The sequence below is a fragment of the Falco naumanni genome, chromosome 2 (genome assembly GCF_017639655.2).
Source record: "Falco naumanni isolate bFalNau1 chromosome 2, bFalNau1.pat, whole genome shotgun sequence".
Taxonomy (NCBI): Eukaryota; Metazoa; Chordata; class Aves; order Falconiformes; family Falconidae; genus Falco; species Falco naumanni.
The window spans coordinates 90,387,175-90,400,062 of record NC_054055.1 but is presented as its reverse complement, the minus strand read 5'-3'; the positions used below and the strand labels follow the sequence as shown (position 1 = coordinate 90,400,062).

Below are 12,888 nucleotides of genomic sequence, written 5' to 3'. Positions count from 1 at the left end.
ATCCCTTCACCCCTCTCTGCTTCGGTCTCGCTGTTTGGCAGGCAGGAGCAGAGCCAACTTTAAGCCTAGGCTGACAATGCCCATTCGTAAAGGCCTCTTGCTTGAACAACCACTTAGCAGGGGAAAGGATGCTTTTTTTTTAATGAGGTTTAAAAATGGTACTAAAGAGAACAGTTTATGTGCCTGCACATAAGTAGTGTCTAAAATGAGGTAATTTGATAATTTTAAACAGAAAAATTTCCCTTAGTTTTTATAACTTCCTACAAGTGCTTTTTTCTCTCATGCATGTTCTGCATGGATTTTGCAAAGCATGTGTAATTGCAAGACTTGATCCTGAAGGAGGCAAACGAAACTTTTGATAGCGTTTTCAGGCTACTCATAAAAGCACTGTATTTAAGCTAGGCATAATATATAGGGGTTTTTTCTTGGTATTGTTGCTAGCTTCTAAAATTAAAGGTAGCCCACCTCAGCCTGGTAAAAATTTAAGCTCCTCAATTAACAGTGACTGTCTCCTTCATTTTCTTTGGCTACAAAAGTCAGAATTTCTTTCCCATCATCCAAGACATGTAGGAGTATCTCCTACAAAGCAAAGTAGTAGAAAAAGAGAATAAGGAAAAAAAGAGTTTGGTCCCCATTTTGTCCAAAACTTTCCTCCTATTCCTCTAACGTTTTCCTTTGCCCTTTCAGAACCTCTTTTCTGTAAAAAAAATCCCATCTTCTTCTCAGCTCATGGTTGTACAGCCTGACTGTAGGGCACAACCAGTGAATCATAATAGCAAATGTCAACAGGAAAAAATCTCCAGTAGCCCATTAGCTGTTCGAGTTCATATTTATTATTTACTGAATGACTGTGCATAATGAACAAATTGCTCTAAATCATGACAGATTTGTGGCTAAATCTCTATTAAAAAGGGAAAATTGGTTAAAGCAATTACAGAATTTATTTGCAAGGAAAAATTTGCTGCCTTCTTGTTAATATTACATAGAGTAGACATAGCACCAGCCAGAGGAATAGAGGTAATTGATGCAAATCAGTTAGGAATGCAAAAAATGGAAACTCTGAAATGACAGAAAAGTAAAAGAAATTCTCACAAAATGCTTCCATGGAGCTATCTGCCCTAATGTCTGTGGGTTAGACTTATATGAGCATCAGTGAGTTAGAAAATATTGGAGATTGTCACCCTAAGTTGTTCTTGTAATGAGTATTTAAGTATTGAGAGCAGCCCTGTGGAGCAGGACTTGGGGGTTCTGGTGGACGAGAAGCCCAACATGACCCAGCAATGTGTGCTCACAGCCCAGAAAGCCAGCCCTGTCCTGCGCTGCATCAAAAGAAGCATGACCAGCAGGTCAGCGGAGGTGATTCTCCCTCTGTACTCTGCTCTCATGAGACCCCACCTGGAGTACCGTATTCAGCTCTGGGGCCTCCAACATAAGAAGGACATGGACCTGTTGGAGTGAGTCCAAGGGAAGCCACAAAGATGATCAGAGGGCTGGAGCACCTCTGCTATGAAGACAGGCTGAGAAAGCTGGGGTTGTTCAACCTGGAGAAGAGAGGGCTCCATGGAAACCTTCTAGCAGCCTTCCAGTGCCTAAAGGATGCCTGCACGAAAGCTGGAGAGGGACTTTTTACAAGGTCATGTAGTGATAGGACAAGGGGGAATGGCTTTAAACTGAAAGAGGGTAGGTTTAGATTAGATATTAAGAAGAAGTTCCTTACTGTGAGGAAGGTGAGACACTGGAACAGGTTGCTCAGAGGAGCTGTGGATGCCCCATCCCTGGAAGTGCTCAAGGGCAGGTTGGATGGGGCTTGGGGCAACCTGGTCTAGTGGAAGGTGTCCCTGCCCAGGGCAGGGCGGTTGGAGCCAGATGATCTTTAAGGTCCCTTCCAACACAAACCATTCTGTGATTCTATGATTCTGCAATTGAGAGGACTAAATTTGGTTAGGTAAATCTCATTCTGGCTAAATAAGGCTGATCTTTGGACTACCGTGCTTAATTTGTGCATGAGTTTGGGCTTAATCTTTTCCTCAGAGGATACTGGATCAGGTCAGTAGTACCACTGATGCAAAAAAAGGGCAAGTTTGTCATTTGGGCTTGTCTTCCTAAAGGTAAATGAGAAATTTTTAGCTGTTATACAAATGGACAGAGAAATCACAAATTGTACAACTAAAGGAAGATATGAATTCCTACCATGAAGATTGTGTAGCAAACAACTAAAGGAACATATCTTAAAAATAGGAGAGTATCTAAATTTTTTTCTGTTGGCTTTGTGCAGCACATGCGGTGATGCCTCTTCATGCATTTACTTGAGCAGTTCTCTAAATTGGATTCCTTTTTAGGGTAGTCCCAAAGATTATGTAAGGGCAAATCGTGGTTTTATGTTTCCTGCTTAAAGAAGATATGTGATATAAGGAGTCATGTTATCAGATATTATCCAAGATCTTATACCTGTTAAAAAGCCATCTCAGCATCATATTTAACTAGCTCTAAATTCTTCTCTTCATCGCATAGTCAGGCTTTCCAAATTAATGTGGCTATTTGAGTACTTTTAGGCAAGAGCCTATTAATGTGGAAATGTTTTTTTACAAAAACATGCTATAGCTAAAGCTCACAATGGAAGTAATTTGTAATATTCAATGACCTCATTTTATTCTGTTTTGCTCATTCCAAGCTAATGCATATGATGCCATGTGAAATTCTCAGACGAGCCTGTCTGCAGGACTTATGGGAGCCATAAATGGATTAAACCTCTCACTCCCTGCTTTGGCAAGTGATCAGTTACATTTAAATAAAGGTCAGTCTGTCTTTACAAAGAACACACTGAAAGCAAGCTTAATAGCTTTCCCTACTGAGCCTAGAACATAACTATTTGAAGCATAATTAGCAACAGGGTGCCAGTCACTGACTGCGCTTTTTGCTTGATTTTACATCTGGGGAGTTCCAGCATTCCCCATAAGCTTTAAGCGGGGGCACAGTGCTAGTTACTAAATTGACAGTCTTGACCTGGCCTCTGAAAGCAGCTGTAAAATATTGTTTGGGAAAATTAAGATGAATGCCAAATGCTATACCAATCCCAGGACCGTAATATTGCTACAAATTGGACATTTGTGGCTCATGCCATGACTCCAAATAACAACACAGGTAAGATATCTGATAAACATGAGAGCGTGGACTTTAAATACCAGATGACCGTGATAAGGAAATACACCAGCTGTCCTATTGTCTCATATTATGAGCTCTGTATTTTGAACTCTTTATAAAATACCCCATACCTACTCTTTTCAGCAATAACAGTGACCAGCTGTGCAATCTGTTAAAATAGGGTGGAGTGAATCAGCTACAGCTGCCCCTACAGTAAAAAGTACTGACCCCAAAAGGGGTGTTTTGTCAGAGTAATTAAATATTTAGCCTCCATGATGCTTTAAGAGTAAGCATGATCATCGAATCATGGGATCGTAGAATGGTTTGGGTTGGAAGGGACCTTAAAGATTGTCAAGTTTCAACCTCCCTGGTATATTTTCTGGTTTTAGGGTTTTCTGGTCCTTCAAAATGCCTCATTTGTTTGGGGGTTTCTTCACTGATGCTCATAGCCCTTGTGGCAAAAGTGATAATCATCTACAGGTGGAGAGAACAGAGCCAATACAGCAATTTTGGTACTCTGCAGACAGCCTGAAATTCTAACAGAGATCTGTGAATTAGTTTGACCAGCCTGACTGGTCAGTGTCATCAGCAACTAATGCAGCACTGATCATTTTATCTAATGTTATTAGGGAATGGGTAAGAGCAAAACACCGTGGACTGGCCTTTGGGAATTTCTGAAGATAATGCAAGAGCAGACCAGAGAGGTAGGCATGGGACAACAAAAACAGCAGCAGCAGAAGTAATTAAAAAGCAGCAAAGCGGGGGGGATTCAATGGAAAGGATCTACTAAGTTAAGAACATGATATGAATTACTATGATAAAATATTACAGTCTTACATTTTAGGTGCGATACAAAGACTATATTTTCCTGTTCATCTCTGTAAAACATCAACCTACTTTTATCTCAGCCACTCTCACCTGATAGATGGTTGAATGGCTGCATTCCCAGCTCGGGTCCACCATGAGAGAGCAGAGGTCTGTGTCCTCCAAATGTGCCTTCGTTATTATTCACAAAATAGAAACCGTAAGAGGAAGATGACCAACCACGAATTAAAATAAAACCATGTACTTTTCCCAATTTATCTGCACTTTGGGGTTAAACAGATGATTTTAGGTCTGCAGGTCTTTGTCTCCTTTCGTGAATGCTGAGTCCATTGTAAGAGTTAATTAATACATTACAAAATGTAGGAACTGCCAAGAAAAATAGAGATGTATTTGGGTTTACAAGCCCTTAGATACATTAAATTAAGGAGACCAATGCCTTAAGCAGTTCCATACCAGTTCTAATATTCTACATCGCTAAGATTTATTTGTGCTTTTTTTGTTTGTTCCATTTCTAGGATTTCTTTTTCCTGATGGAAAACTTGTGTAGGAAGTGGAGAAATCAGTGACTGATTTAACTGACAATTTTCAGCTTATATGAAAGTTTCATTTTTTACAGATTTTCTACAAAGCATTCAACTAATGCTCTTCTTCCAGCATAGGCACTTCAAGGTCATATTTCTTTGTTTTTGCCACAGGTCAGATCCCGTCACCAGGAAAAACTAATCTCAAAGCATCTTCCATCACAGGCACTCTGAAATAATGAAACGAAATAGCCAACCAGAAAAAAAATCCTTTTTTCTTGACCCACCAACCCTGCGCCAGCAGTACGGAACTCTCCTCAAGTTCTGGCAGTAAGGTTTGCTAGTCAGGTAGCGAATGTGCTCCTGGGGCTTAGGCCCCAATAATAATTTCTTTCTTCTGCAGGACATTTACTTGAAGCATTGGTAATGGCCAGCTGTGTCTCCTTTGAGTCTTTTAGCATGTCCACATTACGTTTTTCCACACATTGATTCGAGTACTTTAAACGATCGCTTTGTTCTCTATTGTAGGTCATGGGTTGTATGGGACTTTTGAAATGTTGTCCTCCTGGAGAAAAACTAGAGAAGACCAACACGTTAAAGAGAGGACTGCAGCTGTATTTGCAGACTCCATGCTTTCGTTTTCTCTGACCACTGCCATGTACCTGGTCACTTTTGGAATAGGTGCCAGTCCCTTCACTAACATTGAAGCAGCCAGGATTTTCTGCTGCAATTCCTGTATTGCAATTTTCTTCAACTACCTCTATGTACTCTCCTTTTATGGTTCCAGCCTGGTGTTTACTGGCTACATAGAAAACAACTACCAGCATAGTATCTTCTGCAGAAAGGTGCCAAAGCCAGAGGTATTGCAAGAGAAGCCTGCATGGTATAGGTTTCTTCTGACAGCCAAATTCAGCGAGGACACGGCGGATTCTGAGGAAACGAACACTTACGAGAGTCATCTTTTGGTGTGGTTCCTGAAACGCTATTATTGTGACTGGATAACAAACACTTACGTCAAGCCTTTTGTAGTTCTCTTTTACCTTGTTTATATTTCCTTTGCCTTAATGGGCTACCTGCAGGTCAGTGAAGGGTCAGACCTGAGCAACATCGTAGCGACTGCAACACGGACTATTGAATATACGACTGCCCAGCAGAAGTATTTCAGTAACTACAGCCCGGTGATTGGGTTCTACATCTATGAGTCGATCGAGTACTGGAACACCAGTGTCCAGGAAGATGTGCTGGAGTATACCAAGGGCTTTGTGAGGATATCTTGGTTTGAAAGCTACTTAAATTACCTTAGGAAACTCAACATATCTACTGGATTGCCCAAGAAGAACTTCACTGATATGTTGAGGAACTCCTTCCTGAAGACCCCTCAGTTTGCCCATTTTTCAGAGGATATCATCTTTTCCAAGAAATACAACAACGAAGTCGATGTTGTGGCCTCCAGGATGTTCTTGGTGGCCAAGACAATGGAAACCAAGAGGGAAGAACTTTATGATCTCCTGGAGACCCTGAGGAAGCTCTCTCTCACCTCCAAGGTGAAATTCATTGTTTTCAATCCATCGTTTGTGTACATGGATCGTTATGCCTCTTCAGTGGGAGCCCCCTTACAAAACTCCTGCATTAGTGCTTTATTTCTGCTCTTCTTCTCTGCATTCCTGGTGGCAGACTCTCTGATCAACGTGTGGCTCACTCTAACTGTTGCCTCAGTTGAATTTGGAGTTATAGGTTTTATGACCTTGTGGAAAGTGGAACTAGATTGTATTTCTGTGTTGTGCTTAATTTACGGAATTAATTATACAATTGACAACTGTGCTCCACTGTTATCAACCTTTGTCCTGGGCAAAGAGTTCACAAGAACTAAATGGGTGAAAAATGCCCTGGAAGTGCATGGGGTAGCTATTTTGCAGAGCTACCTCTGCTATATTGTTGGTCTGATTCCTCTTGCAGCTGTGCCTTCAAATCTGACCCGTACACTGTTCAGGTGCTTGTTTTTAATAGCATTAGTCACCTTCTTTCACTGCTTTGCCATTTTACCTGTGATACTGACTTTCCTGCCACCGTCCAAGAAGAAGAGGAAAGAGAAGAAGAATCCTGAAAACCGTGAGGAAATAGAGTGTGTTGAAATGGTGGATATGGATAGCACCCGAGTGGTTGACCAAATTACAACAGTCTAACTTGTTTGTTTGTTGCTTTTTTATACTAGGTCTTACTGAGGGAAAAAAAAAAACAACAAAAGAAACCAGTACTGACTAAATATCTGGGGAGAGGAAGGGGTTTGGAGGTTTTCATTCCCCCCTCTAAGCTAAATCCAGGAATATTGGGATATATTGATAAAATGATGGGAGAAATTAAAAATAAATTTTAAAAAAGAGCCAGGGAATTGTACCTTGCTCAGCTCCTATAACAGGTATTATGAGAGAATTTGCACGCACATGCAAAGAGGGGTTGAATTTTAGAGGCATGAAGTAAGATTTAATGAGGGAAGTTGGGTTCCTAAGCAGCCGTCTGCATCGCCTGTACTGCAGATGCTGCAATTATTGTGGCTAAACCCAATCAGATTGAAAGGTCAACTGTCAAGGCTGAAGTAGCACTAAATGTTTGCTGGATGTAAAGGCTTTACAAACTTTCTGCACAGCAATAACTCAAGTCAGTGAGTCAGCTCTTATAGGTCTTAGCCATCACATTTAATTTTTCTTTTCTCCCCTAATCTAAACATTTATGCAAGACTGTATAAAAGATAGCAAACTGTACTGGGAAAGAAGGCAGTACACAGCAACCAAATGCTTTCCAAATATTTTTATGTTATAAATCACTTTTTTTTTCCCTAAAAATATCATTATTTTAAAATGTAAATCATCCCTTGTAATATTTTTAATCATGGTTTTATAGCTGTTTCTTTTTCTTATAAAAACAAAAAAGAACAAAAAAAAAATGAACAAAAAAATCCCAGTGACTCTGTCACTCTGGAAAATATATGATTCTATTTTATACGTCTCGCTACTAGTTAAATATGTAATCTGCTTTACCAACTGTAATTTTGTTAGCACTCTACTAACACATGTGAGTGGGTCTAGCAGCAGACAGAAGATGGTGTACTGAATATTTCAGCACCAAAATCCATGACACAAACCTCAAATACTAAACTGTCATCAAGAAAGTGAATGTTAGGGCTCTTTTAGAGAGAGCCTATTTCAGGCCATTCACTGGTAATGCACACTAAGAGGATTAGTGGGTAGTTTTACATAATGTATAACTTAATCCCTCAATCTCCTAGAGTACCTGTAAAGCAATAGACCTTGCAGCTATGGGCTCTTCCAAGAGACAGTATATCGTGAGCGTTGTATGGAACAAACCAAAGGTTGGCACTGCAGTTTAGCAGCAGCAGGTTTAACGACGTCCCCAAAGAGCCCATATCTATGGGGCCTATTGAAAACATTGCATCTGAGGGAATTTAAAAAAAAAACAACAAAAACAACTTTAAAAGATTACATTACTGAGTCTTTTTGGAGCTGTGAGTTCTAAATCAATAATTCTGTCAGCATCTGTGATGTGGAGTAATACAGATAAAGCAGCATCTCTTTCCTCCTCCACCCCCTCCACCCTTAAGAGTGACAGGCTCATTACTGTAAGGTTTTATCATGCAGTTGAACCCCAGTAGGGATACGTAAGCCAATTCTGTAGGTTTTGCTGAGAGCATTCTGACTATACGTTGCCTGTGAAAACCCATTTGCAGGAAGCTGGCTGGTGTGTCAGATGGGCTCATGAATACGTGGGCTGTTGCTTTATGGTGCAAGGTGAAGGTATTGCAACCAGACTCCTTTTTACAGCTCTCCTGGAAAGCAGGGTTACTTGGAAGGTTTCAGCAGTTGGCAGTGTTTGCCTCAAGGACAGTATCTGGAAGATGAAGGGATGTTGCAGGAGCCATGGGGCTTGGACCACTGGGACCACTGGGAGCACTGCAGGTGTCACCCATATGGTGATTAGCATATCCGTGGTCACAAACCCAGGGTGTGCTTCATTGCATGAAACTTCCCTTTAACATCCAAGGACAGTGACCCCTGCAAATGCCCTGTGCAAAACCCGTAAATACCACCTAGTGAATATTCATTTTCAAGCAAAATTATTGTACTTCCGAAGCTTCCTCCCTGCCAGAAAATAAGATAAGCAGGTATTTTGCCCTGAAGCAAAACGTTACGCACTGACTAGCAAAACAAGTCAGCAGTGCAGCTGGCAACATTTACCTTCCCCTGGATAGGTCCCTTCTCTTGAAGACAGCCAGATGAGTGTGAGGCTAGGAGGAAGATCTGTTTTCCCTGTTTTCTTTAGACTCAGGCTTGGGGCTATGTTTTCCAGCAAAAAATCATTCCTTAAATATACTTCACTGTAGCTCTTCTGTGATGGTCACTATGTCATTTAAATAAGAGTCACCCTATCACCTGGCTGTTCAACAGGCAGCTGCAGTAGCTTTTAAACTTCTGAGAGCGTTGGCAAATTAGCTGAGAGTTACAGCGGAATTGCAAACCACTTTTGGCAGCAGTAATCTACTGGCTTGTGGGACACCTGGAAATGGGAGATGTGTGAAAGAGGTTGTTTGTACACTGCAGAGAGGAATACATGGCAAACACTGATTTTACACCTCTGCTATCCCTGATGCTAGCACTTACAAACACCAGACGCAAAGATGGCTACCATAAACTTCTTCACATCTAATTGAAATGCATAGATAGGAGAGCCTTTAAAGAGATGTCCAAAGACAAGCTTCTGGTTTCACAGATGTCTCATTAAATCTCAGCATGTGAAGCCTTAAGAGATCTTCAAGGAAGGTGATAAAACCAGTGATAAAAATATTCCTCTGTCTCCAAACCTGTCAGAAAAAAATATGTGGAGGCAGTCCTGTGGCAAAGTGCCTCAGGACGTGCTTGGGTGTCCACAGAAGACAGGGTGAGAAGTCCTGCAGCCCACCCCCTTGCCCCAAGGCAGAGCCAATCGCATTTAAATCATTTCTGAAGGATGTTTGTCCAGCCCATTCCTAAAAATCTTTTTAAGGGCAGATTCTTCCACTAGCAGTTCCCTCCAGTGCCATGTTACCCCACCAGTAACTAGAAACTCCTGGTGGCCACTCAGGACTGGGAGCAGGGAGAGGAGCCGTGCCCCTATCTGCATAGGGAAGGACGGGACAGGCAGGAGACAGTCTCTGAAGCATCCCAAAACGGAGGAAACCCAAAAGAGAGCCAAACGCAGCTTACATACATTTTTCACCGTGTTTCATCTCAAGCAGCTACTCCACTCCCCACCTCCAGGCCTGGCACGGTAAAGCCATGAAAACGTCCAAGGCATACTCAGCCCAGGTCTGTGACATTTCTGCCTGAATCTTGATGTGTCTGAGATGCACCAAATAGTCCTTCTCCACAGGTAACATGAATACCTCAACATGAACCAGAAATGGCATGTTCTCAAGGTTTCAGACTATGCTAAGCCACTTTGGCCTTCCTTCCCTTTGACTTTTTCCTCTGGAGCAATTATCTTCACCAAAGTCGATTGGTCCTTACTGCGCCAATTGATTAATAGGTGCAGATGCTCTGCTCTGTTCTCAGTCCAAAGCACTCCCAGTGGCTAACTGTGCATAGGATTTTATCCTTACTGGTGAACCTCTGTGTTGGAAGACTAGCTGGGCATAAGTAGCTTTTTGTCATACTCTTAAGTGACTTTTTAGCCCAGATATCACTGTGGTTTTGTTTGCAATATAGATGACCCGATTTTTTGTATAAATTCAGTGAGTAGAACAGAGTATTGCACGCTATCAGGCACAGACTAAAATGTAACAGCAAAAATTTAGCTAAGGATAACAAGACTATATAGGACTGTGGCTCCCTGAGCACATATATCTTCTACAAACATTAAAATTTCCGTACAGTAAGGTATGATGTACAGTATATTTTTACACAGGGTAAGCATGGGGGAAAAGAACCAACCTAAGTGCATATGACCATCAAGATCAGTCCAGTTTTCTTGTAACATAAATCTTAATGTTGTCTCAGCACAAGTTCATTTTGAATTTGCAAGTATTCTAACTGGAGGAAAAAATGAAGAGAGAAAAGTTGGTATAGCTGGGATAACAACAGTGTAAAAATTAATTGATTAAGCCAGAATTTTCTGCCCAAACCTTTAAGTGAAAATGTTCTCGTTAGATTAAAATTGGAGCTGTGAAATTTGAGAGAAACCTGTCTGGCAAAGGAAAAGAGCTTCTTTTCCAAAGACGAGCAAACACACTTATCATGGTCAACTGCACGAACCTGGAGGGAAAACAGTACCAAAGTGGCCTGAGGTTACGCTGAGCCGCGTGAGGACTCACATCTGCTGTCAGAAGCTGAGCCAGCACTGAATTCAGGTAAAACGTGTACTGTAAATTGAAAGGTGTACTTTTAAATGCTTTTCTCGAGGCTGACTGTCCTCCTGTGAGCCACCAAGTCCCACCTCAGCCAACACCTGGTTTATTTTTATTCAAAGAGAAAACAAAACAGAGTGGCAGCACAACTGGGCGGAGTTCGGGAGAGGCAGAAGGAAGACTGTAACTTCCCTTGAAAACAGTGAGGAAGCCAGAAACAGCTCTTTGCAAGCAGGTTTTGTGGGAGAAGAACTGGTTGCCTCAAAACTTAGCAAGCTGGCGTTTCTTTTTGTTAACTTTGGAAGGAGATGGCACGTTCCAGGAGGTGCAGGGAAGGGAAGCAGAGTTAACCTTGAGTTTGCTGTGGACCCCCAATTAATGTAGCTGCTCCCACGTGGTCGGGAGCTGGCAGCACGATGGGAGCGCGGGAGGGGCAGGGACAGCTCTGCTGCGTGGGCTTTGGGGACACCAGACCAGGCACTGCAGGGGGGTCCTTGCCCACGTCCCCGTCCTACAGCCCGGCCCAGTGGCTCCCAGGGGTGTGCACAGCCCGCAGCGTGCAGAGCTCCTTGCTCTGAGAGAGCAAGGCTCCCGTGCACACACGGCTGGCTCTCGTGTGCCTCACATTATGACAGCATTGCTGGGTTCTGCCAGAGCAGAGCTTCCGTGGTAAGGCGTGAGCCCACTGGGAAGCCACTTTTTGGAAGACCTTGGTCAGAAAGGATTACCCAGAGCCTTTTCCTCCCCTGCCTTTGCAGGTATTAAAACCCAAATCCATATAAATCAAATAGTACAATTAGTTACGTAAGGGCAAAATACTTCTTCCATGGCTTTATCCCTACATTTATCACTAAAATTACTTGTCATTTAGTTTCTTACAAATACTTTGAAATAAGTAAGCCTTCCTGGGGTGCGCACAGGTCTGATGAGGAGGGCTCATGGAGGGGAACGAGCTCCTTTCCCTCCCCAAAGGTGGGCAGCTTCTTCCACCCATGGCCAGGCACCACACCATCACTGCAGGGCACCCCAGGGACCCCAGCCCAGTGCAGGGGCAGGGGAAACCTTATCCCCCATCCCCCCCCTCCCCAATCTCATTAGAGAACGGGGAGGAGTTTTAGCTTCAGATTGTGGTGGCTGTGGGCCCCCAGGAAATGCATCAGCTGCCAGGAGAGCACAAGGGAGAGCTGCTGGGGGGATTTTTTCTGAGAAGGACATGGCAAAGGCATCCCAGAAGGGGGATTCAAAAACTTCTTCCTTCCCATGGCACATAGGGGCAGAGTGGCATGCCCCAATGTGCCACCACTCTCCCCACTGTGGTCCTGGCACAGCTTCCTGCCTGGAGAGAGGGCACCTCAGCATCACCTGTGGCTGCCTGGTGCAGCCACTTCTCAGGCATGAATTGGTCTGATGTCGTTGGCGTTCTGCAAGTCATCACCTTTTTTTTAATTTGGGAAAAGGAAAAAAAAATCAGCATAAATAATTCTAGGTTATTTAAGCTCCAAGAAGTCTTAATCTGTGCGTCAAATAAATGGCTTGCAAGATGTCAGGGGGTTTTGTTTGGGCTTTTTTTAACCTATTTTTACTATTTTTGTATTAATTTAGGGAAAAAAAATTGTACAATGAATCTCAATGTATAGCATAAGCCTAAAATAAAATGGCTGTCTCTCTCTTTGCTTCCTGTGCTCCCAAACTGCTATAGAAGTCCCATGCCATCACCAACCTAACAGATTTACCTGGCCTAACCCAAACAATTAGGCTGTGCGTCCTCCCCAGCTCCCATCAGAGAGGGGTGGTGGAGCTGCTCAGGGGCAACTGCTGCAGCACAGAGCCAGCAGCATCCCAAAGATGAAGGGCACGCTGCTTCTCCAGTAGCCTCTCTCGTTCTGGGCTGCACACTGCTCAGCAGCAAGCACAGGGAAAATGCATTTGCTTCGCTTCTATTCATTTCTATGTTACTGGGATCCAAATCCTTTTTTTGGAGGGGTTCCTAGCTAATCCAGCAGCAGA

The 12,888-nt window shown here is 42.8% G+C and overlaps 1 protein-coding gene across 1 annotated transcript in view; it reads left to right on the top strand.

Annotated features, from left to right (window-relative positions):
- Positions 1-10,455, top strand: part of PTCHD1 (patched domain containing 1) — a 39,140-nt gene extending 28,685 nt beyond the window's left edge. The window contains exon 3 of the mRNA XM_040582527.1: positions 5,016-10,455. Within this exon, the coding sequence (XP_040438461.1) occupies positions 5,016-6,670 (1,655 nt within the window). The 3' untranslated portion in view covers positions 6,671-10,455. The remainder of the gene's footprint in view (positions 1-5,015) is intronic.
- The last annotated feature ends 2,433 nt before the right edge of the window (positions 10,456-12,888 follow it).